The sequence below is a fragment of the Chionomys nivalis genome, chromosome 25, assembly GCF_950005125.1.
Source record: "Chionomys nivalis chromosome 25, mChiNiv1.1, whole genome shotgun sequence".
NCBI lineage: Eukaryota > Metazoa > Chordata > Mammalia > Rodentia > Cricetidae > Chionomys > Chionomys nivalis.
Genome location: NC_080110.1, coordinates 950,406 through 976,822, shown reverse-complemented (window position 1 = coordinate 976,822; position 26,417 = coordinate 950,406). Strand labels below are relative to the sequence as shown.

The 26,417-nt window shown below is 43.4% G+C and overlaps 1 protein-coding gene across 1 annotated transcript in view; it reads right to left on the bottom strand.

Moving 5' to 3' along the window:
* The window catches only part of Bpifc (BPI fold containing family C), a 46,763-nt gene extending 24,857 nt beyond the window's left edge, over positions 1–21,906 (bottom strand). The window contains exons 1-6 of the mRNA XM_057758077.1: positions 21,827–21,906; positions 12,113–12,236; positions 7,023–7,143; positions 3,165–3,293; positions 1,349–1,504; positions 1,183–1,246 (exon numbers count right to left, since the gene is read on the bottom strand). Coding sequence (XP_057614060.1) covers positions 1,183–1,246; positions 1,349–1,504; positions 3,165–3,293; positions 7,023–7,143; positions 12,113–12,236 — 594 coding nt within the window. The 5' untranslated portion in view covers positions 21,827–21,906. The remainder of the gene's footprint in view (positions 1–1,182; positions 1,247–1,348; positions 1,505–3,164; positions 3,294–7,022; positions 7,144–12,112; positions 12,237–21,826) is intronic.
* Positions 21,907–26,417: the final 4,511 nt, after the last annotated feature.

Sequence of the window (26,417 nt, the reverse complement as noted above, 5' to 3'; positions counted from 1 at the left end):
CATCCTCAGTCCTGTTTCTACCTTTCCGGAGGGGGTGAAGGCCAGTAAAGTAGTTTCCGGAGAGAATATAACTAATCTGATTAAGTTACAAACACTGATGTGTCAGGAAATGCTCGTCAATGCTCACGCAGCATGGTGGTTTTAGCAGAGGCTAGCCAGCTTTCACATTCTATCATCTGCAGCATGGGAATGATTGTTATATCTACCTCACCAAGTTGTGAGGAGAAACTGAAATAGTCTAGAGAAGACTGCTTATTAGCTCAGACTCGGTATTTGGTACATCTGCTGCTGCCTTTTTTTTTTTTTTTTTTGAGACAAGATCACATGTGGCTCAGGCTAGCTTCAAACTTCCTGTGTAACTGTACATGGCCTTGAACTTCTGATCCTCCTGTCTCTACCTCCCAAGAGCATTTTTTTTTTAAAAATAAATAATTTATTTTATTTACATTGGCATTTTGCCTGCAAGCATGTCTATATGGGGGATTCAGATCCTGTGAAAGAGGAGTTACAGACAGTTGTGAGCTGCCATATGGGTGTTGGGAATTGAACCCGGGTCCTCTGGAAGAGCAGCCAGTGCTCTTAACTGCTGAGCCATCTCTTCAGCCTCTTGTCCCCAAGAGCGTTCTTAATATATTTCTTGGGAATACCTGCTATCACCCTCCCCATTCCTCACCTACCCATGTCTTACCTATATTTCAAGGCTCAGTTCCCTAAATAAACATGTCTTCCAGGAAAGTTTCCAGTTCCCTGAACCCCTTCAGTTCCGTCTCATTGTCATGTAACCATGTATTAAATTCAAGACCTGGTTCCATTATTGTTTTACAAGTCTAAGGGTTTTTTGTTTTGTTTTTGTTTTTTGTTTTCTAAATTAACCAATATTTGTGTCTTTTATTCTCAGTAGTTCCTACTTTAGCTGGGTCTGCATTAAGAACAAAATGCTTGTCCCTCCTATGGTGGGAAACTCGAGGGGGGTATATAGTTTTATTCATCTGTGGTCCTGCCATAATACTTGGGCCTTGAAAAACCAATAAATTGCTTAGAATAGTATGAAATAAAGTGTCTTGGATGGTGCTTAGCATACAGTTAGTGCTCAATAAATGTTTATGATAAAAATTATTGAAGTATAATAGGCCCACTGATATCATTTGACCTTAGTTGTCCAACCAACTTCTGAAGACTCACCATTTCATTTAAATTCCTCAAAATGGGTTTCTCCATGGGCTCAGCAAAGGAGTTATACAGGACACTAGGAAAAACGAAAAAAGGGAGCTCATCAGGGGCCAGGAAACACCAGTGGGGAACTTCTCTGAGTGGTGGCCTGAGGCTCCACCAGGCTGCTGTCACTCACCTAAGGCCTCCCGAAAATGAGACTCGGGCATGGCTCACTTGGACATAGCAGTCTTGGAGTTCCAGGACTGGATGACCAACGTTATTACGGGCAAGGACAATGATGCCAGTAAAGTAGATTCCAGAGAGAAACAGATCAGCAGCTCCTGAATCTTGGCTGTATGGAGAGAAAGGGAAAGGTTACCCAAATCTGGGCCACACATGGAGATGGGTCTTCCAAGTTCTTTCGGGACAGGGACTTTGCCGTGCTCCCACCAGAGTCTCTAGGACCGACAACAGACTCAGGAGCACTGCTCGTGCCAAATGCATGCTTACTGAACAAATGACGTGGCAAGCGTGGAAATGGACAGCTAAGGGACCCTATACTTAGGTCATCCCCAGTACTCTGGTGCTGAAAGTGGCTGAGCATTTACGTACAGGATTCAGTTTGAGAGAGAACACCAGGTGAACATCTGGGATGGGTGAACATGGGGAAGGGATGCTTAGACTATGGCCGAGAGGCAGTGGAGCATGTGTTACTGAAGACTTTGCAAGGACCATTCACAGAATAATTCCCAACACATGCTGCTAAATTATCAAGGAGGTGAGGAAGTATATGAACCCATGTTGTTTATGGAGAAACAATCTACACTCTATTAGCTTGGGAAAATGATACATAGATAATAAATGGTTGTAGTGTAGACTCATGAATGATTAAATGTACGATTCTGAGGTGCCAACCAAGACAAATCTAACCATTACACTACATCAATGACTTGACCATAGAAGTTGGTTTGTTGGTATACCTTGAGTTCAACTTTTCTTTCTCTCTCTTCCCTTCTCCTTCCTTCCTTCTCTTTTTATTTATTTATTCCAACCATGTGCATGGAGGTGCCTAAGAAGAGGACACCAGAACCCCTAGAAGAGGGGTTACAGGCTGTTGTGAGCCACTGTGTGGGTGCTGGGAATTGAACTCAGGTCCTCTGCAAGAGCAGTCAGTGCTCTTAACCACTGAGCTGTCTCTCTAACACAGCTCATTTCTTTCTATTCTTTTTTCCTTCCTTCCCTTCTTCCTCTGCTTCCTTACCGTCTTTTTCTACTCTCTCATACATGATCTCATTCTGTAACCCAGATGGTCAAGAGCTCACTGCGGGGTCCAAGCTGGCCTCCAACTAGTGGCAGTCTTCTTCCTCAACCTCTCAAAGGATTTGAGTTACAGAAGTTGAACCACCGCACCAGGCTTCAACCTTTTACTTTTTTCTTCTGTTTGAGGGCACAGAGACCTTTTGATTGGGGAAGAGTGAGGCTCAAACTACCATCCTCCAACCTCCATGTGAGACAGGAAGCTGTTTCCCTTCAGTTGACCCTGCAGGTGGGGAAATGCACTAAACATCTGGTTTAGATCAGTGGACCTAAAATGTGGAAGATATGGGGAATTTCTCTCCAGATAGCTGGGCCTCTAGTCCTTAGGATTTTTGTTTTTGGAGTGTGATTTTGAGACAAAGTCTCAATGTGTAGTTCTGGCTGTCCTCTGTAGACCAGGCTGGCCTCAAACTCACAGAGATCTTCCCTGGTTCTGCCTCCCTAGTACTAGAATGAAAGGCATTCATCACCATGCTGGGATCTTAGGAAGTCTTGAGTGCTTGGTTGCTCTGCTTCTATGGGAGGGTGCCTTTCCTCCACCCTCCACCTCCCTTCTAAGCAGGGGTTTCCTACATCAACTCTCACCTGGTAGCGCTCTTGACAAGGTATGGATACAAAGAGAAGCCTACACTGAAAACAGCAGCACATTGTCTGCATTGCCCCCAGAACAGAGTGGATGTCCGTAGGATACTCACAAAAGCGGAGCTCTGACTTCCCAGTTGGCGCTGATGTTGGCAGTGCCGTGGTTGCTCAGTGCTCTGATTCCCACCCCAGGCACAAAGGCTAGTGATGTATTTGGCATCGAAAAGGCGTTGATTTTTATGCTGTAAAAGAAGAAGTGGGAAAGTAAGGGCAACACTTCTGAACTTCCTAAGGAGAGCAAGGTTGGAGGCTGGAGTTGTCCTGAGATTGCAAATTCCTATAGAAGAAGGGGTCTTCCAGCTCCCTAGCGGGGTGTCTGGGTATGGCCTCGTCCGTCTTAGCAAGATGCAATTGAGGGAGGAAGCAATCAAGTTTAGAACTAAATTCGTAAATAATCAAATGATCTGTTTCTCAATTTTTTTTCTTTTTGGCGTATGTGTGTGTGTGTGGTATATGCGTGCCTCTGTGTGTGTGTGTGTGTGTGTGTGGTATATGCATGCCTCTCTGTGTATGTGTGTGTGTGTGCACCGTATATGCATGCCTATGTGTGTGTGTATGTGGTATATGCATGCCTCTCTGTGTATGTGTGTGTGTGTGCACCGTATATGCATGCCTATGTGTGTGTGTGTGTGGTATATGCATGCCTCTGTGTGTGTGTGTGGTATATACATTTTTGTGTGTGTGTGTGTGTGTGCACGTGCATGCAGAATATGCATGCCTCTGTGTGTGTGTTTGTGTGGTATATGCATGCCTGCGTGAGTGGTATATGCATGCCTCTCTGTGTATGTGTGCGTGGGTGTGTGTGTGCAGTATATGCATGCCTATGTGTGTGCGCACACTGAGGCCAGAAGAGGACTCAGGTGTTCCGTCCTACTACCTCCATCTTGTTTCCTGGAGACTTGGAGGTAGATTGGGGGCCAGCAAAGTGATCCTCCCGTCTCTGGTGCCTTGTGTTACAGGTCTGCGTTTTACATGGGTGTTTGAGATTTGAATCAGGCCCTTGTGCTTTGGTAGCAAGTACTCTTATTCACTGAGCCGTCTCTCCAGCCCTTTGGGTTCCTTTAAAAATAAAAATAGGGGGGCTGGAGAGATGGCTCAGCGGTTAAGAGCATTGCCTGCTCTTCCAAAGGTCTTGAGTTCAATTCCCAGCAACCACATGGTGGCTCACAACCATCTGTAGAGGGGTCTGGTGCCCTCTTCTGGCCTGCAGGCATACACACAGACTGAATATTGTATACATAATAAATAAATAAATATTTAGGTAAAAAAAAAATAAAAAATAAAAATAGGCACAATATTGCCATCATGGTTTGTTTGGTTCTTAGACCAGTTTCAGCTTTCTTTAAGGGGACGACATCAGTAATTCTGACGAAGCAGCTGCTTTTCAGGGGACGGTCAAAGTACACTGACAGGCATTTGACACACATGTCAGCTGTATCCCCCACTTCCACTCACTGGGACAACAAACATGCCTTCCTCCTACTGCTGCCAGGTGCCCCTATATGGAGCTGAAAAGAGTTAGCTTCTGTAAGAATCCCTGAGTGGTCGAACAGGTTGTCCCAGGAACTCGTAAAGCAGTGGGCTTGCCTGTAATCCACGGAGATAGAAGATAGATGTGCAATGACAAAGTATTGTGATTTGGGTGATTCCAAACTGCCCAGCCTCTTGGCAACCATTTGACATCACAGCTCAGTTTGGCCCTCCCAGTATCCCTGTAGGCTTCTGGTGTATGTGCAAACTCCAGCCAGAGATGAGAAGATAAGAAATGCCTATAAGTCATACATCAGCGGTAGAACCAGATCTGAAATCCTCTGCAATCTGACTTCAGACTCCTAGTCACTGGGTCATGCCCCTCGGTGTATTGTACAATGAGTATTTGACCCGGAGCCAAGGTTTGTACTAGTTGTACAACCTTGAGCAAGGAGCTTTCCCTCTTTCCTCCAATGGTTCGAAAAGGAGTGGTACTCACAGGGAGGTTGGGAAGAGGACATGGAAATGAGGTAATCCACACCTCATTGCTGCACAGCAGGAAGGCACTGCTCTGGACTGAGACTGGGAAAAGTCTAGAAGAACATACACGCACTAGCTGGTGAATGAAGCTGCTGTTTCCCTTCCTATTCACCATCTCCCACCTGTCCTCTACCGTACACCTGAGTCCCACCGTGAAAAGAGAATCAGCAGAGGTTCAGAATTATCAGTGCTTTAGAAATATGCTCATTTGACACCTATAGTCTAACGGGACTCTCCCCTTCTCTCCCCAAGCCAGTATCTCTCTATGTAGCTGTGGCTATCCTGGAACTCACTATGTAGACCTGCTCCAGCCTTCTATGTGTCGGGATTAAAGGTGTATGGCACTATGCCTCACTAATCCATTTTTATAACTGTTACAGAATACACCAAAGTCCTTCTCTAGGCTGTTTCCATCATATAAACAATGCCACAGTGAACGCCCTAGTACACAGAACTTGTGGACTATATTTTCCCAGGGAGGATCCTGAGGAGTAGAAGTCCAGGCCAAAGACTAACATATACTGTGATGGTTAATGTTGATTTTTCAATTTGATATGATCTAGAATCACTTGGGAGGCAAACCTCTGGACATGTCTCTTAGAAAGTTTCTAGACTAGGCTAACTGAGGTAGGAAAAGTCCACTCTCAGTGTGGATTGATATGTCTTCTCCCAGACAATCAGCAATGCTGAACTTTTGTTTGCATTTCCTTGTTGGTCTTTTGTGTATCATTTTTGCCCTTGAATGTGACACACGGCTAAGGTTGATCTTGAACTCCTGATTCTCCTGCCTCCACCTCCCAAGTGCTAGAAGTACAGGTGTTTGCCACCATACCCGGCTTGTGTAGATCAGGAATTATAAACATGCAGCACCATGGTTGGCTAAGAGTCAGCTTTTTGAATGAAAATGAAGTAAATAAAAATGTAGTTTCTCTGTTATACAAGTCACATTTCAAATGCTCAGTGGCCGTGAAAGATCAGTGTCTGTGGTTTGGCCAGCACAGGATTAAAATTATATTGATCTATCTACTCATGCCAGCAACACGTGAGAACGCCCATTTCTCCCCTTCTTCTCCAGCACTTGTTGTTATATAGCTCTCCCTGTACTTTTCTGCTGTAGGTAAATAATTTATCTTTGCAAATATATATGCAATGCCCGTCTCTCCCACAGACTATAAGGGAGAGGACTTATATTCACTGGAACATTCCTTGTGTCTAGAACAAAGCCCTGAGTGAGGCAGCTGCTCAATAAACACATACTGACCAGCTGGCTTTCTGCAGGTGAGGAGATTTGTGAGGAACGTTCCCTGTGCCAACTCCCTTGCAACAAAGATACCTGCGGGTTTTATAAGGGGTTGTCATTAAATCAGGGAGATTATTACTGCAAAGGGTTAGAGCAATAGACAGCTGGGAAAGCATTGGGGAAAATGATGAAACATAACAGCTCCTTAGGAAGCGGATTCTTCTCTCTCCTTTTAGGTTGATCTCCAGTTTGGTAAACACATCCTCTCCCTCCTTTGAGGATCTTACTGGATCCCAGTTGCTGTCTGAACATCCATTTCCTCTTCTCTAAATATCCCTGGACGAGCGACTAAGTTCTGTTCATTGTTGTGTAGATGGAATGCGGTTAAATGTTAAAGCCTCAAACAAATCCTCAAGAATAAGAAAATTAACCAAGCTTCTAAGAGTCTTTCCCTAGTGTCTTTCCCCCTTCTAGCTGCATGAAATATACACCAGGTGGTTGGAACCATAGAAGCTATCTTGGGCCTTGAGGCAAACTGAGGAATAGAAGTTAGAACTCAGATGGCGAAGCAGAAAAAAAGATAAAGAAGTTAGGGCTGCTAAAGTTTTCTCCACTGGTTTTGAGCCCTTGTGATATAAGACAATGCACTATGCTCCCTTACTTTGAAAAGTTGTACTTTACGTAGTCAATCTTCAGAAACTCAAGAGATTCAGAGCCTTTCAAATCTGGGATGACAATTTCCTTTGCCATTTCTTCCATTATCTTCATCCCAACTTGAACACCTGTGAGGAAAACAGGAAGTGTTCCTTTATACAAGGAAGATGGCAGTGGTGTAATATCTCTAACCCTACAGCATTGAGTAAGACCTGATGCTGAGGTAAGAGAACAGCCTCCCGACAAAGGGGGTATTGTCTCTGCTTTGCATACGGAAACTCTGCTCCTCAGAGAGGTGGAGGACCTTGCCTGACACCACAGGCTAACTTGAGAAGTTTTCATTACATGGCCGTGGCTGGGATGAACACTATAGAAGATACCATTCAAAGGATGCTACAGTTGTTGTTGGGACTGTGGACCCCCAGACCCTGAATTTCCTGTGACCCATTGCCTGCCTCAGTAAACAACTTGTTTTCCTGCGTTTGCAGCTGCTCTGAGCACGAGAGCCTCAGGAGTTCCTGATGGAAAGAGAGTAGTTTCTGGTGGGCTTGCAGCTGAGAGTTAGGGCGTGGCCATTAGTCAAGAAGACCCTATAATAAGCTGCCCTGGACACAATAAAGTGAGCATTTTTGGGGCATTCTTGGCTCTCTGTCTCTCTGTCTGTCTCTCTGTCTCTGTCTCTCTGTCTGTCTCTGTGTGTGTATGTGTGTGTTTCAATCTCAAGTTCCCCTTGCTGGACTCGCGAACCGTACTGTAGCAATTCCATGTAGAGCAGGTGTTGCGCTACAAGTTGTTCCCAGGCACATCTTTCAGATGTGAAAGATTATTTTTTGCCTAGGAAAGTGTGGGTCCTGGAGATTTATGAACCAAATTCTGAGCCATGTGGCTCCAGAATCTAGGCTATGGTCAATTTCACAAGGTTATTTCCATTCTTCTTTCTTTGCAGATTAATTTGAACTCAGATGTTTCGTGAAGGATTCCTGAGTTTTAGGGAACTACTGAACCATTGAAATTCTAATAAGAGACAGTGAGTCGTGTGCGTATAGTTTTCCATTTGTCGTTGGAAAGGAGTCACATTAGATTCTCCGCAGGACCCCAAACTCAGAAGAGGTGACTGATCACTACTTCTGATTTGTCCAGGAACAACTCACTCATTTCTTTGTCTGGAAACTTCCCAGGACACATTTTTCTTAGCTTGTGTGTATGTGTGGGAAATATCTTGATAAAGGTAACTTCCAGAACTGGCTAAATGGCTTAGGAGGTAAAGAGGCTTGCTGCCAAACCTGTCGATATGAGTTGGATTCCCAGAGTCTGCACAGTGGAAGGAGTGAACAAGTTGTCTTCTGGCCATCTCATGTGCACTATGGCACATGTACTGACATGAACACACACACACACAAAATACATGCAATAAAATATTAAAGTAAAGGAATGCGCCCTTTTCTTGTTTCCTCACTCTGTGTTCAAGTTCATTTCAGCGGTTCTATCTCCTCTGGAGAGGAGGAGCAGACCGTAACCTACAAAATGCTGCAGATACTGTAGTCAACTAGACAGAGCATGAAGGGATTGAAGATTACAACCAAAAGCCACATTAGGCTTAGACTTGAGCCCTGACACTGTCACTCACTAGCTTGTGTGACTCATCATTCCATCTCCTCATCTGTGACATGGGAATGACAGTGGCCAGGAAGGGATCTGTTCACATATAGGAAGAGGACGGTCACTAATCTTTTCTAGGCATGTTGTTTCACTAGGTCCTGTTCTCAGTGCTTCATACATGTTAATTCACTCAGTTCCTATGACTGCCGAGAGTGGGTACCACTATTGCTTTCTCCTCTTTGATATGTACCCTGCAGATACTACTAATAATGAGCCCAGAAAAATCACATTCTATAAAAATATGGAGGTGTATAACTGGTAAGGTTAAACTAATAAGAGTTTGTATGGAGTGCCTGCATGTGTCAAGACTGTCCGCTCTACAGAGGTTCTCTCCTTCAAGTCTTAAAACAGTTCAGTGATATAGGCTTTGCCCCCACTTCATAAATGAGATAGACCAGACCCAGAGTGAGTCACTGACCTGCCCATGACCCCACAGCCAGGGAATGTCATCAAGCAGGGCTTTGGCATGCAAGGAACAGAAATATCAGCATATCTTGTAGGGCAAGGCAGGACTTACCTGCTTGGAAATGTTTCTCCATTTTTTGGTCAGGGAGGTCCCCAAGTTTTCCAACACCATACAGACTATTTTTTTTTTTTTTTTTTTGGTTTTTCGAGACAGGGTTTCTCTGTGGTTTTGGAGCCTGTCCTGGAACTAGCTCTGTAGACCAGGCTGGTCTCGAACTCACAGAGATCCGCCCGCCTCTGCCTCCCGAGTGCTGGGATTAAAGGCGTGCGCCACCACCGCCCGGCCACCATACAGACTATTGTTACTGGTCCTAAGTGCTCAGAGAACTAGACAGTGAGACCCTATTTCTGAAGACACTGCATGCTTTGGTCAGGACTTAGAGAAACCAAGCTGGAAGCTTCCTCCCTGTTGGCTGGCTCTCATAGTGCCAGGAGGTGCTTTACAGACTACTAGGGTGAGTGTCCAACAGTCTTACTCAACTATGAACGCTGTGTGAAACAATACTAATCATTCAGGCAAGACTGATTACCACTAGTGCAATTGTGGCAACTCTGTTATGGGCTAACTAACCTCTTTCTGATTGGATTTCCTAGTTGGTCCACAGGGGGAATTCATATATCATACTGTAAACTCGAACAAAACCCCATGGGTGGGAAGGTCATAGGCTCTAGTAGGAAAGTTGTTTTGCTAAATGGACATGACACGCCCATCAAATGACCTCCTAAACAGCTATATTTATTCACGTAGATTAGTGCTCCTGCCAGCCTTGGTCAGAAAATCTTCTATTGTGAAGTGATGAGTAGTGACGTCAGACTCATAACTAGTCAACGGACCAAGAATAAGACTATTGACTGCCCAGCCTCAAACGAGATATCTGCATCACCTTCCTCTAATGCTCAGGGAACGTCACAAAGGAAGGGAAGAATGTAAGAGCTAGAGGAGGACCCCAGATATGGTGTGGAGCTCTGATTTCTGGCCATGAAGTAGCTGCTATATTCTTGAACTCACAGTCTACATAATCTATGCACCTATTGAACCTGTTGGCACCCTCTAATGGAAGTGGTGGCTGGGCTCGGATAGCCCTCTCCTTTCTTGAGGATTTATACAGTTAGTGTTTAATGGGAGAGGGTGAGACATTTTCATCTGTGGGGTAGTCACTGATAAAGTGCCTATGCTTCTGTGACCAACTCTAATTAGGACACACACACACTCACACTCATACACACAAGGGGTCTAGGTAGGAAGAGGAATGGGATTAGTGGAATTAGAAGGGCAAGAAGGGAGGGTAACAAGGGGGTGAATATAATCGAGATACATCACATATATGTATGAAAATGTCATAATGAAATGTGAAATGTCATATTAATTACATTTAGCTAACATACACTAAGAAAACATTTTTCAAAAGTATATCCAGGGGCTAGAGATACAGATTAGGTTGCAGAGTGCTTGCTTTGCATATATGAGGTACTGGGTTCTAATTCTAGTATTGAAACAATAAAACAAAAAATGTAAATTAAAAAGAAAAATATTTCTTCAACACTCATGCAGTGAAGGCATGCCCTTAGCGATGAGAGGCGACTGGATTATGAGAACTCTACCTCCATCAAAGGGTTAATTTATTGATAAAGTCATAGTTTTATGGGTTATTGGTAAGTGGTGCGATTGAAGGGAGTAGGGTCTGTGTGGAGGGAGTAAGTCGTTGAGGAAGTACCCTGGAAGGAGACGCACCGCCTGTAGACATATCCTCTCTTTCTGCTCATCAACAGTCATGGCATGAGCGACTTCGCTTTACCCTGCATGATCATAGGAACTAGATACTCACATGAATCTCATTCACATTCCTAGTGCCTGTTTACATATATAAATTTGTTCACACAACAGTTAGACAACATGTCAATATTGGACCCTTTGTGCCCTATAAGCTGCTGGGGAAAAGAGAAGTTGCCCAAATCAGCTCATCTCTCTCTTCCTTTCCTCTTCCTCCCTTCATTTCATTTGTTTCTTTTTTGATAAATTTAAAGAGTCATTCTTGGTTAGATTTAGGGATATCTTGGTTAAACTAACAGTGCTTGGATTGGTTGTTTTTGTTTAAAAGAATTGGCAGAGATCTGGCAATCTATATTCGGCTAATCTGAAGCAAAATGTGACAGGAGAAAAATAGGTTCATATATTTTGACTTCTTTCTTTCTTTCTTTCTTTCTTTCTTTCTTTCTTTCTTTCTTTCTTTCTTTCTTTCTTTCTTCGGGGTGGGGTGTTCATGACAGGGTTTTATTGTGTAGCTCTGGCTGTCCCAGAACTCACTCTGTAGACCAGGCTAGCCCCAAATTTAAGAGCTCCATCTGCCTCGGCCTTCTAGTGCTGGGATTAAAGGAAGTACCATCACCACCCAACATACATTTTGATTTTGTAAAGATCCTCTACATCTTTAGCTCAATAAAGTTATATTCTAATGTTTATCCATTTCTAGCTTTGTAAAGACCCTCTAAAAGTGCTGACTACCACACCCCACAATAGATTTTGTATATGATTTAGAGGATCGTAGATTTCCTCCCTTTGTGAGACAGGGTCTCACTTATATCCCAGGTTGGCCTAGAAGTTACTATGTAGACCAGGCTGTCCTCAGAGCCACAGAGATCCTTCCTCTGTATCTGGAGTGCTAGGATTAAAGGCACGGGTCACGATACTCTTTCTAATGTATTTTTATCTGGAGCCCTGATATTGTGGTGGGGGTAGGAAGAAGAGAGAGAGAAAGAACAGCTGTGTGTTTGAATATACCTTCCACCAGGGTATCTATTTTGTGGGTAACACTTTCTTCCCAGGTGTCTGGTACATCTTCATAGGGGGTTAGGTAACCCCACAGAGATCTTCATCTCAGACCCAGTTCACAAACTGCTGGTTTGGAACACAGGCTGCATCTAGAGCTGCATCTAGAGCACTTATGGCCTGACTTCTGAATGTATCCGACTCACCATAGTCTAGTGCACGCTGGGTGATCCTTGCCTTGATTCCAGGATTAGCAGTCTGGGAGGAGGAGACGAAGAGATTCCACAGGAGGAAGCATGCCCAGAGGACTGGGACCTGCTTTGTTCGCATCTGCAGTGAATCAACAGTTAAGAGTTCCTTTAATTCCTTTTACGTCATCATCGGTCAGTGCCACCCAGTGTTTCTAGGCTTTCTTATTTTCATTGCTTAACTTCTCCAATTGTACCTATCCATTGATGCCTTCACCCATATATAGACCATCCTATGTATCCATCCATGTTCTGTATTAAACATAGCAAAAATATGTTGTAGACGTAGAGATGACCTGCGTATCACCTCTCATCTCTGTTTCTCACAGACTAGAGGGTGAGCTGCATGTTTGTATGAACACACGCATGTTTATAACACAATGCAATAAAATAGCCTTGGTAGGCGTATACCCTGGAAGGGATCCTGTGTGGGATAAGGTGCGGAACAAATACATTTTAGAACTAACTTGTAAGTCATGTAGCTTTATGGCCACGAAACAATCTTTCATCTGCTCAAAGACTACTGGTAGCTCCCCTTTATCTGCAGGACTGGATGTAAGCACTTAGCATGCCAGTCAAGATCTCATTTAAGGCATGGTGGCACACACCTGCAAACCCAGCATTTAGGAGGCTGAAGCTGTAAGATCAGGAGTTCGAGGCCAGCCTTGGCAATTTAATGAGTTCTTGAGACTCTGTCTCAAAACAAATTAAAATGTCAAAACAAGCAAACGAAAATCTTCTTTCATTGTTTCTGTATTTCTCAGCTGCTATACCCCGTCTTCAAGGTTGGTGTTCCAAATAGGCTACTCAGAACCATCGGCTTTCTATTCATTGATTTATCAGTCCTCACACACCTGTGAGCCTTTGTCAATTCTCCCAGTGTGTATGTGTGTGTGTGTGTGTGTGTGTGTGTGTGTGTGTGTGTAATCTCCTATTCCCATTCCTGCATTCAGTCACCCATCCATAGACTACTGGGTGAATACATTCTCCCGGGTCAGCTCCTCTTTCCTCTGTGACAATTTCCTCTACTATGTCATTTCATGCATGCATGGTTCATCACACCTCCCTGCCACACTTTCACAATGAATGTGTCTTAGTCAAGGTTTCTTTCTCTGTGATAAAACGTCATGGTTAGCCCTGTACCTCCAGACCCAATCCACAGGGTCATCCTTAGCACTGCTGTTGGACAATGGTCTGTACCCTGCCACTTGTATTTTAATAAAACGCTGACTGGCCAGTAGTCAGGCAGGAATAGAGGCAGGGCAATGAGAACAGGAGAATTCTGGGAAGAGGAAGGATGAAGCCTGCACTCATCACCCAGATATAGAGGAAGCAACATGGGAACGCCTCACTGAAAAAGGTACCAAGCCACATGGCTAACAGAGACAAGAATTATGGGCTAATATAAGTTATAATTGTTAATAAGAAGCCTGAGCTAGTAGGCCAACCAGTTTATGATTAATGTAGACCTCTATATGTTTCTTTGGGACTGAATGGCTGCGGGACCAGGTGAGAATAATGCTGCACAGAACACCAGTGGCAACCTCCCCTCCCCCATCCCCACACTTTCTATGGATCCACAGACGCCCCCCCCCCCAGTCTCCCTCCTCCCATCCCATTGTTGCTGTGTCCTGGTGCCCAACTTAAGTAGACACCCCCTTCTCAACCACAGGCCACTTGAGATCAAGGGGTTACAAGTTGGAAAGGAAGAAGTCAAAGTATCATTATTTGCAGATGATATAATAGTATACATAAGTGACCCCAAAAATTCTACCAAGGAACTCCCTCAGCTGATAAACACTTTCAGCAAAGCGGATGGATACAAGACTAACTCACAAATATCAGTAGCCTTCATATATACAAATAACAGGCCGATATAGAAATCATGGAAACAATACCTTTCACAATAATTTCACAAATATTATAAAACATCTTGGGGTAACTCTAACCAAACAAGTGAAAGACCTGGATGACAAGAACTTCAAGTCATTAATGAAGGAAATTGAAGAGGATATCAGAAGATGAAAAGATCTCCCATGGTCATGGATCAGTCGAATTAACATTGTAGAAATGGCAACCCTACCAAAAGCAACCTACAGATTCAGTGCCCAGCACAATTCTTCTCAGACTTTGAAAGGACAATGCTCAACTTTAAATTGAAGAACAAAAAACTCAAAATAGCAAAATGATCCTGAACAACTAAAGAAATGCTGGAGGTCTCACCATCCCTTATTTCAAGCTCTACTACTGAACTATAGTAATAAAAACTGCATGATATTGGCATAAAAATAGAAACTTTGACCAATGAAAGTGAATTGAAGACCCAGACACAAATCCATAGATGGACACCAGATTTTTTTTTATAAAGAAGTCATAAATACACACTGGAAAAAAAAGACAACATCTTTAACAAGTGCTGGTCAAGCTGCATATTTGCATGTAGAAGTAGGCAAATGATCCATATTTATCACCCCACACAAAACTTAAGTCCACGTTGATTAAAGACTTCAATATGAAACCAGATACCCTGTCCCTGATGGAAGAGAAAGTAGGGAATAGCCTTGAATGTATTGGCACAAGAGACAACTTACTGAACAGAATATCGATAGCTCAGGCACTAAGAGTAACAATTAATTAATGGGACCTCATGAAACTGAGAACCTTCTGTAAGGCAAAGGACACCATCAATAGGACAAAATGACAGCCTACAGAAAGGGAAAAGATTTTTATTATCTCCACATCTGAAAGAGGACTGATCTTCAGAATACACAAAGAACTCAAGAAATTAGACATCAAAAAACCAAATAATCCAATCAAAACATGGGATGCAGAGCTGAAAAGAGAATTTTCAACAGAGGAATCTCAAACAGCTGATAACACTTAGTCAACATCCTAGCCACCAGGGAAATGCAAATCAAAACTGCTTTGAGATTCCATCTTATACCTGTCAGAATGGCTAAGATCAATAACACAAGTGTCAGCTTGTGTTGGAGAGGATATGGAACAAGGGGAACACTCCTGCATTGCTCGTGGGAGTGCAAACTTGTACAGACACTATGGAAAACAATACGACAATTCTTCAGAAAATTTGGAATCAATCTACCTCAAGATCCAGCTATACCACTTTTGGGTATATAGCCAAAGGATGCCCAGTCTTACCACAAGGACACTTGCTCAACTATGTTTATTATAGTTTTATTCATAATTGTCATAAACTGGAAACAACCTAGGAGTCCCCCAACAGAAGATAAAGAAAATGTGGTACATTTACCCAATGGAGTATGACTCAGCTATTTAAAAGAATGACATCATGAAATTTTTAGGCAATTAGATAGAACTAGAAAAAATGGTCCTGAGTGAGGTAACCCACACTCAAAAGACAAATATGGTATGTACTCACTTATAATTTGATGTTAGCCGTTAAACAAATCATAGTCAAGTTACAACCCACAAACCCAGAAAAAATTAAGTAAAGAGGATGGCTATAGGGGGTATTCAAGGATCTCCCTGGGAAAGGGAAATAGAATAGAATTTATGGGTGGACTGAGAGCAGGTGCAGATAGAAGCAGGAGGAATCAGGTGGGGAGATGGGATGGAGGGAGAGCGTTCGGGGAGACAGCAGGAATTGGGGGGCATTTGGGAGTGATGTATAAACCTAGTACAGTGGAAACTCCCTGAAATCTATGAGGGCAATGCTTGTAAGGACTCTTAGCAATGGATGATAAGAAGTCTGAACTGGCCATCTTTTGCGGTTATGAAAGCCTTCCAATGGTGCGAGTAGGTTGGATTTGATTGAGTTGTTGGCCAAAGGAATCCCATGGAGACCCCCAAACAACCCAGGCTGATGCCTGGACAGAAGGTCTTTCTCTGAAAACTGAAAACAGGGCCCCAGTTTCTGAGGACAGCATCCACACTACTCATTGGATGTAGAAAGATTGCAAATGTTTCTTAACTTCTACATCAGTTATGAGACCTCATATGGAGTTGTAACCTTTAGCTTAAGAAGCTATAACCTAATCAATATTTAGTTACCGATTTACTGTTGTTGTCTTCTTTTTTTTTAATATTTATTTATTTATTTATTTATTATGTATACAATATTCTGTCTGTATGCCTGCTGGCCAGAAGAGGGCACCAGACCCCATTACGGATGGTTGTGAGCCACCATGTGGTTGCTGGGAATTGAACTCAGGACCTTTGGTAGAGCAGGCAATGCTCTTAACCTCTGAGCCATCTCTCCAGCCCTGTTGTTGTCTTCTTATTGGACATTTTTTGGCTTCACAAGGAATGACTTTGTCATGCCAGCACTTCTGATAGCAACTGACGCAGGGCAGGCAGTGCATAAATATCGAATGACTGATTGGATGAATGATTCACTGTCTCCTTTGCAGGCTATGAATTGGGTCACCTATTCCTTACAGGTTCCTACTTATCTTGCGACTGTCCTGAGACCTTGATATGAGATAAGCATGGCCCTGCATTGTGATTGCCTCTTTGCTTTTCTGTCCCTTCATCAAGGGAGTGTTTTACTTCTGAAACTTCAGAGTCTAGCACAAGGCTTAGCTCAACGTAGACGTCCAGAAATACCTTGTTGAGACAAACATACTCTCCAAGGAAAGAAAACATTGTACTCATTGCTATGTCACCTATGTTTGGGATGTAGAAGTAACTAATTGTTTGCTTGTTGAATTGATGCCACCCCATTTTCCTCGTGGCTGAATCACAGATGCCAATCGCAGCAGTGGTGTAGACTTATTTCAATGACAGCCAAATTAATACACACACCACACACACTCTGACTCTTGTTTGGTGTGCTTATAATCTGAATTCACAAAATCACACGAATTTAAACCAAATCCAGCAAGGTGATCTTATGGAGGTGGTGAAGATGGAGGCACTTGTGAGAGCCCTGTGCTCAGACAGAAGGAAGGACCTGGCCAGATAAGGGTTAGACCTTGGGAGCACTCTGAGTGGTGAGAAAGAGGTGGGGGTGCTTGGTTAATGGAGCTGAAAGTCTGGTTGGTGGTTTGTAGGTTTAGCGGTGAGATTGTGGAGCTGGGGTGATGCAGGCAAGTCATCCTGGGAATAGCTTGTACAGGACAGAACAGTGTGATTAGGGACTGAGGGCCCCCAAGAACAGTGTGATTAGGGAAGGAGGGGCCCCCAAGACTGCTGCTACTTTCTTGGGCCTTTGGGTAAAATGGAAAAAGATGTCCCTGGTTGGAACAATGTGGTGTTAGTTCAGAGCATATTAGGAAAACAGAATAATAATGTATAGTTTGCAGGGAGTGAGGGTTACCTCACCTTTCCTTTGAGCTAGTGATTTTCTCTAGTGCATAAACCACCAAACCCACATAGCGGGTCTGTGCTTGGATTAGAATTTACTGGAGGGCCATGAGGGTTGGAAAATGACTCTTGACTTACCGCCTAAGTCCATCTTTAGGTGTAAACCTACCCAGTTTGACCAATCTGCGTGCATCTCTCACCCAGTCTCCCAGGAGCCTCCTCTGTGCATCTAACATCCAATAACAGTGAACTCCCCAGTCCCTAAACATATGAATGATGTCCAATTAACACCACTCATGCTGTTCTTTATCTAGGCTGCAGAAACCTTATGTTCCCTAGAGGTCCTCTCTGTTTTATTATTTTTGCTTGTTTGGATATGTATTTGTGGTGTGTATGAAGGTGAGTATGCATTGCCACAGGTGTGGGTATGTGCAGGGCTGAAGCTGAGATCAAGTGTGTTCCTCTTCACTTTATTTACATACCATGTTCAGCTTGCCCAGACAGGGAATCCTGTCTCTCAAGTGTTGGGATTACAGGTAGCCCCTGTACCTACCCAGTTTTCTTTCTTTCTTTCTTTCTTTCTTTCTTTCTTTCTTTCTTTCTTTCTTTCTTTCTTTCTTTCTTTCTCTTTCTTTCTTTCTTTCTTTCTTTCTTTCTTTCTTTTATAACATTGTGTGTGTGTGTGTGTGTGTGAGAGAGAGAGAGAGAGAGAGAGAGAGAGAGGGAGAGGGAGAGGGAGAGGGAGAGGGAGAGGGAGAGAGAGAGAGGAGAACAATTTATTGGATTGGAGTTGATTCTCCTTCTACCATGTGCATTCTGGGGATTGAACTCAGGTCCTCAGGTTTAGGAGCAAGTGTCTTTATCCACTGAGCCACCTCACCATCCCCCACCTAGTCTTTTCATAGACTCGAGGGATCCGAACTCTGGCCCTCACACTCGTTGTGCTTTATTTACTGAGCCATCTTCACAACCCCCTGAAAGTCCAAGTTAAACATGTCCTTTCTGAAGCCATTTCTGACTTCCTTGAGCTAGTCTCATTCCTTGGTGAACTATAGACTAAAAGGCATATTTATTTATGTTCCTATATATACTTTCTGCCTCTCCTACCAGAATGCAAGCACATAGTTCAAACACTCCAGACCTGGGACACAGTGGTTGATTGATAAGTGTGGGAGAATGGATCAATGAGTGAATAAAGGAGGTGATAGCTCTTATCTCATTCTGGATTGTAACAGTCCATTACAGAGATGAGTAGCCTAGCATTATAAACCAGTAGAGTACAGACACCCATCAGATGTTGGGTGCAGTCTTGCAACAGGGGCCAGGAGATTAGGTCTGGGTCACAGGGAGGATGGGACAATTTGGAATAGTGACACTGTCAGGGCACAGAGTGATGGTTTTATTAGACTCTGAGACTTTTTGGTATTTTACATTGGTATGACCTTGTGAATCTAGTTTATGTTGCAGTCCTGCATAGCTGGTTTTGATTCTGCAGAGTGGTCCTTAGGAGGAGCAGGGCTGAGACTGAGAGATGGTGATGAGGATGAAAGGGAGAGTCAGCTGATGGGGAGGCATTCAGTAGGAGAGGAAGACCTCTGGCCAAGCAAGGGGTTATCTGATGGTCCGAGGGAATGTGAGGAGGGATAAACGGGTGCCAAGTTTTCATATAGTGGGGAGCAAGGGGCATTAACAGCATCCTCTACTCAGGATGTAGGCAGACCCAGTGACTTTCTGATCTTCCAGGTCTTTCTGATCCTGCAATTGTCCTGGTGGTTGGGTGGCCAAGGGATCCTGGAGAGCTGGGAGCATGGAGCATTGGGTACAATGCTTGCTATGCAAACACAAGGACCTGAGCTTGGATCCTTAGCTCCCCCATGTAAGTCAAGTGTGGCAGTGCTTATGGGGAGATGTTGGGTGTACAGTAGAAGCAGGAGGATCCAAGTGTAGCTGAAAAGTGAACTCCAGATCAGTGAGAGACTCTACCCAAAAAATAGAGGTGGAGAGAGGTAGGAAATACCCAACCTGTTGCCTCCAAAAGATAGGAACACAAGGGTGAGAGAGCACACCCATACATATACACAGCATAGCACATGCACGCACGCGCGCGCGCGCACGCACACACACACAGAGAGAGAGAGAGAGAGAGAGAGAGAGAGAGAGAGAGGTTGATTGATTGATTGATTGATTACTTCTGGAGTGGAGATGGGACGATGAGGGTGTAAAGGATGTCTCAAGACCCCAGGTTGGTAGCCATTTACCAACTGGTAGAGGATATTTCCATGTCTTACCAGTTGGAGGGGTCATACTGCCGGTGATCACATTAATAGCACTGGAGGCCAAGACTTAAGCAGAAATATCAGTCTGAAATGGGCACCGGAGGGATTTTTGTCAAAGAGTAAATAATTTTTTTCATAGCAGTGAGGAGCAGTAAGAGCCTAAACCAACTTGACTGTTTGAAAAGGAGGGAACAGGACCTTAGTAAGATTTTACTTAGATAAGAGAGGCTCTAGAAAAGATTGGAACAAAAGAATAAACAAGCTATGCACACACACACACACACACACACACAGAGAGAGAGAGAGAGAGAGAGAGAGAGAGAGAGAGAGAGAACATACGTATGTGCACCTATGTAGATATCTCCATGTATGCAACATCTACATGTCTCAGTGTCTGACAGGGATAAAAATAGTGACAAATGAGTGTATTTTTAAAAACCAATCACAGAATTCACAAGGTAGATACTGTTTCATCTCCAATTTAAATGCATGGAGATGGAGATTTATAAGTTTGAATGACTTATTCACCCCATGTGCATCTGAGGATCAAGTCTTATTCTTCTGGTTCCTAATTCTAGTGTTATTAATTTCTTTTTTATCAAATGAGCTGATAAATGCTAGATTTTCATTTTTATCCAGAGATTTTTTTTTTAGGTGAGAATTCCTAGGTGACATCTTCAGTGTGGAGAAGTTCAATCAGCACCAGGAGGTTTTCAAGCGTTTCTGAGCAACTCTCTCTTATTTTTCCTTGGGCACAAATGGAGTTTTAAGTCCTCCTCCAGAGGTAAAAGCTGTTTTGCCCCCTTAGCTAAAGGAAGTGCCTGAATTGGTGTACTTGGATGGTGATTAAGGAACTCAAATTGTGTGTAGAAAAGCATATTTCCCCTCCAGACATCTTAGGAGAGAATTAAATTACCGAAATAGAAAGGGCTGGATTGTCCATAACTTTCAGTTGTCTTGTTTGTCTGGGATGATGATTTATGGGCAGAGGAGGATAGCAACCCTGTCAGGCAAGGCGATGACTCTGGAGAGGCTAAGTAATTTGTCTGACAAGTAAGGGCAGGATGAGCTGCCTGCTCAAGAAAATGACCCAAGAGCGCTCACAAGCCCTCCCAACCTGTAGCCTATTTTGCTTCTCAGGAACTGTTCCTTTCTAAGACTCAGAGCTTATTTCCATAGCAATATTTCCTTGCCAACACACAGAGAGAAAGATGCCCCTAGATTAAATGGTGTTATTCCCTAACACCAGGAGCAATATAACACCAGGACACTTAAAAAAAAAAATCTGGACGCTCACAGCTCAGCTTCTCATTGCTATTATTGGCAGGAACCATGACAGATGTGGAAACCCTGATTAGGGGAGCGAGGAGTGAGCCAAACACAACATTCTCAACAGAGGCACACGTTGAAAACTTGAGTTCAATGGGTTTGAAGATGTCTCCACTAGGGTATTCCGACATATGGGTTAAGAGAAAAGGAAGGCTGTTTATAAAAGTGTAAAAGAAATATGAGCAGAACTGGTGAATCTTTCAAGGGATTCTATCCTTACATCCATAGTATAGCAAGATTTCCAGGAACAGGGGGCGCTGAAATTTTCTGCCAAGTCCTTCCTTTCTAAACACGGAGTTTCACACTGACTTTTAGGGTTCAGACGAGTGGGAGGGCAGGTTTGTGGTAACAGGATCCAGGTCACCGGCGTGGTTTGAAACACCGTGCCAAAGCACAAAAATCAGAATAGCTCTTTAGTCCTAACCACAATGACGAGGGACAAGAGAATTTTCTGCCGCTTGCTAGATTCCTCTCTGAAATGGAGGATAAAGCAAACAACCAAAAACCCAAACTCTGTGCCACCATGAACCAAATCAAGTTAGATCTGTAGTCCAGATCAACTCTTCCCTCTTCCTAGTGCTCTTCAGTCTTCACTAACCCTCTTCCCTAGGAGGGATCCGGGAGAACAGGTATGACAAACACAGCATGAGAAACTCTAGGCAGACACCAGTAAGAATTCAGAAAGCATGACAGCTGACTACTCAAGTCATGTCTGCATTGAAGGTCCCCGTCCCGAGTTCCTGGGCTAGCAGAGACCTGAAGTTTTGTTTGAGATTCTTACCTCAAGCTCCAGAAGTGTCCAAAGTTGGGGCGTACCTTCGATTCCCTTCGGCTTCGAAACAGGAGTGTTCTCTACCTTGCGCCTTGATCGCAACTGCCGAAACGTCAAGATAATTAAGTCTGAGTCATCCCAACCTTGAACCTTTTTTTTTTCTTTCAGATGACTCTTTCAAAATGTGATACGTAATTGCTTCACTACGATTACCCAATGGCATGAATGAATACTACAGTCTTTATCTAGATGAATAGACAAGGCCACCCATGCAATCATCACCTTCCTATAACACTTGTGTTCACACGCCAAATACACAGCATACTAATGAAAGTATTGGGCTATTTAACCAAAAAGATTAAGAAAAGACTTCTAATCTATTTTTAAAAGGTGTTTATACTTGTTGAACTGACTCAGGATGTAGCTCAGTAGTAGAGTGCTTACCCAGTGTGTCCAAAGCCCTGGGTTCTACCCCCAGTATCTGGGGAAAACGTGGAAATACTGAGGAGGAAGATGGGGAAGAATCTCCTTTGTTGTGACAATAAGCCAGGTCGGGGGCCGGCTCCACTACATAAGATATTTTGTGGACTTTAGGTGATCAAGAGATTCGGTCTGAAAGCATGTGACTTGATAACCAGTCTGGCCTAGTTAGCCTCTTTATCATTCAAAGCAAGACCACAGATGGCATCTCCAAGTGTTTGCTCCCTTTCAGAACGCCATAATGACTTCCTGCCCCAGCATTTCTTTGACGCAAGTTGTATGTGTTTATCAGCCGCTGTGTCGCTGTGGTTTACATGACTTAGTCAATGTATTTGTGTTTTTCTTTCTTGTAACAGATCTCTGTGTAGCCCAGGCTGGCCTCAAGTCTACAATACTTTCCCAAGCGTGAGAACTACAGGCGTGCATCACCACACTTTGCTAGTTAGCGCGTTTTGAATGACTAGGGATTGAATTGCATGATATGTAATAATTTATTCACATTAAAAGCTTTTTGGGCAAGATAGGGTTACCGTCTCAGTTTTTCCAGGATGTGTGTTTTCAGTATTAAAGCAAGGACAGCTTGGGCCAAATCCGGATGTTTAGTTTCTCCAGCGAGAACAGCAGGCACATTCATTTAGCAATATCCCCCCTATTGATGAGTTTGCAGGTTTATCATAAAAATTACCTTGAGTTCTAGTTACCTCCTTGTTTTTTTTTTTTTTTTTTTTTTTTTTTCCCCTGGTAAAATGTGATTCTGCCTGAATTGACTCTGTATATCACTAGGGAACACTAGCAACATGATAATATGCTGTTAATGCGGTGAAATTTTAGTGGCCTTGCCAATGGTAACATGAACCTGGAGACAGTCATCATAGATGAATCCACTCATTCAGTCTAAGAACATTTGTCAAGGACTTATGGTAGGAATGAGCTTCTTAGGAAAAAAGACAAGAAGAGCCCTGGCTATGATGCAGACACCTTCTAGCAGAAAGGAAACAAAATGAATAAGAGACCAATAAAAGCGAAACTGTACAGATGGTAGCATGTACTATTCTGTGGTTTGCATGCTGAATGTCCCCTCAGAGGCCCGTGTATTAAAGACTGAGTTGTCAGGTGGCGTTATGGGGAAATGCTGGAATTTCTGAGTGGTGGAACCTCATAGGAAATTCTTAGGCTATTGGAGGTACACCCTTGTAGAGGACTGGGGACCTGGGATTCTCCCCCTTATATCCTTGTTTTTGTGACACTAATTTTCTTCTACCACAAACTCCTACCATGTCACAGACCCAAGTCAATGGTGTCAAACTGTCACAGACAGGAACCTGTAAAATGGTGAGTCAAATACACCTGTATTCTCTATAACGTAATTGTCTCGGGTAATTTTTTTATAGTGATGGAAAGCTGACTAACATACATTATGAAGGAAATAAGGGCATGTAGCTGGTGAGGTAACCTTATAATTAATTGGTAGAGTGATGTAGCTTCAGGAGGCCAGTTTGTCGGGATGGTCCAGGCTGGATTCTCTGAGGAGGTAACATGTGAATTGAACTGACTATTGAAGTCATTGAAGGGAAATAGTGAAAGGGGAGGGGGGCAAAAAAGTGAGCCAGGAGAATGATGTGGGGATGGACAGAGCGGTAGGTGTAGTAATGGTGATGAGAGATGTGTGTGTAGTTTGAGTTTGGGGGGGAGGTCTTTGGAAGCATAAACTTTGAGTCATCACCCAGAAGTGAAGGACATCATCTTGGCATAGGGTCCTGTGATGCATAATGGGAGAAAATGCCAGGCACCACACAGATAAGAGCACGAAACTGTACTGTGGCCCTTTTTAGTGCACTAGAAAAAATGCAGTAACTGGGTATCAAGATGTAGAAGAATCCAAATAGATGCATATCTATTGCCAAGCACAAAACTCAAGCCCAAATGGATTAAAGACCTCAACACAAAACTAACCACACTGAACCTCATAGAAGAGAAAGTGGGAAATACACTTGAATGCATTGGCACAGGAGATCACTTCCTAAATATAACCCCAGTAGCATAGACACTGAGAGCAACAATTAATAAATGTGACCTCCTGAAACTGAGAAGCTTCTGTAAAGCAAAGGACACGGTCAATAAGACAAAACGGCAGCCTACAGAATGGGAAAAGATCATCACCAACCCCACAGCAGACAGAGGTCTGATCTCTAAAATATACAAAGAACTCAAAAAACTTAATATCAAAAGAACAAACAAACCAATAAAAATGGGGTACAGACCTAAACATAGAATTCTCAACAGACAAATCTCAAATGGCTGAAAGACACTTAAAGAGATGCTCAACATCCTTAGCCATCAGAGACATACAAATCAAAACAATTCTGAGATTCCATCTTACACCTGTAAGAATGGCCAAGATCAAAAACACTGATGACAACTTATGCTGGAGACGTTGTGGGGAAAAGGGAACACTTCTGCATTGCTGGTGGGAATGCAAGCTGGTACAGTCCCTTTGGATATCAGTGTGGCGATTTCTCAGAAAATTAGGAAACAACCTTCCTCAAGACCCAGTAATACCACTTTTGGGTATATATCCAAAGGATGCTCAATCATGCCACAAGGACATGTGCTTAACTATGTTCATAGCAGCATTATTTGTAATAGCCAGAACCTGGAAACAATCTAGATGGCCCTCACCATGGATAAAGAAAGTGTGGTACATTTACACAATGGAGTACTACACAGCAGTATAAAATAATGACATCTTGAAGTTTGCATGCAAATGGATGGATCTAGAAAAAAACATATTGAGTGAGGTTACCCAGACCCAGAAAGACAAATATAATATGTACTCACTCATTTGGCTTCTAGACTTAAGGCAAAGAAAAAGAACCAACCTACAGTCCACAACCCCAGAGAACCTATACAACAAAGAGGACCCTAAGAGAGACAAACATGGATCTACATAGAAAGGAGAAAAAGACAAGATCTCCTGAGTAAACTGGTAGCATGGGGTCACAGGATAGGATAGAAGGTAAGAGGGGAGAAAGGGAGGGGAGTAGAGAAAAATGTATAGCTCAATAAAAACAATAAAAAGTGCAGAAACAGACACGAAGGATGAAAGATGTCACATATCCTAAGGAAAAATTTATAACGTGTCTTTAATCATTTCTGCGCTCTCTTCCGCATATTCCTAGACTGGCAGGGATAGTTTCTTGTTCCACCTCTCCCTCTTGAAGGGAATGCAAATTTGTCTCCATGGTTACAGTCATTTCCTCCGTGTCTCTGGGTTATTGGCTCCAAATGCCCTGCGGTCCCCAAATCTGCAGATGTTTAAATACCTTCTATCCAGCAGGATAGCATTTCACATAATCCAACCACATCCTCCTGTGTTCCTTAAACTATCCCTTCATGCCATGGACCTCAAAAGAGCAACATAAATAGTTGCTCTCCTGTGTCGCTATGGCAACAGTGACAGCAAAAGTCAGGGCAGGTGATGTTTTTCCTTAATTATTTTTGAACTAATAGAAGCGGAAACACAGATAAGGAGGGTCACGTGCACTTTTTATAGCTATCCTTAATTTGACAATCAACAGATGCTTTCTTTTTATGTGACATTTCCCTCTTAAGCAAATTTGGAAATATCTTAAGTAACAGCTATTGGGGGTTGCAGATCCCTGCCCCCTTGACTGTCTTTGCCTGCCTCAGACCCTTTGCCTGCTAGAGTGAACTGAGCAAAACAACTAGTTTACCTGTGTCTGCAGCTGCTCTGAGCACGAGACCCTGATGGCAGGGGAGTGAGTTCAGGTGAGAACTTTGGCTGAGAGATCCAGAGAGCTGGGGCATGGCCAGAGCCCTGTATAAGCTGCCTCTGATCACAATAAAGTTGGCATTCTTGGCATTCTTGTATCAAGGATGATTCATGTCCCTGTGTCTCTGCCTGTCTGTGTGTGTATACATAGCACAGACTCAGGCTATGTGGCACCGCGGACCCAGACAAGGGTTTACGTGGCAGCAGCCGCATAAGCCTGGGCATCACCATGGTCTCAGGTGGCAGTGCACGCCTCTCGCATCAGGCTGTTCTTCACTGTTGTAGCGTTTCCAGTTCTGTCTCTCTTCCATTTCTTTACCACTTACT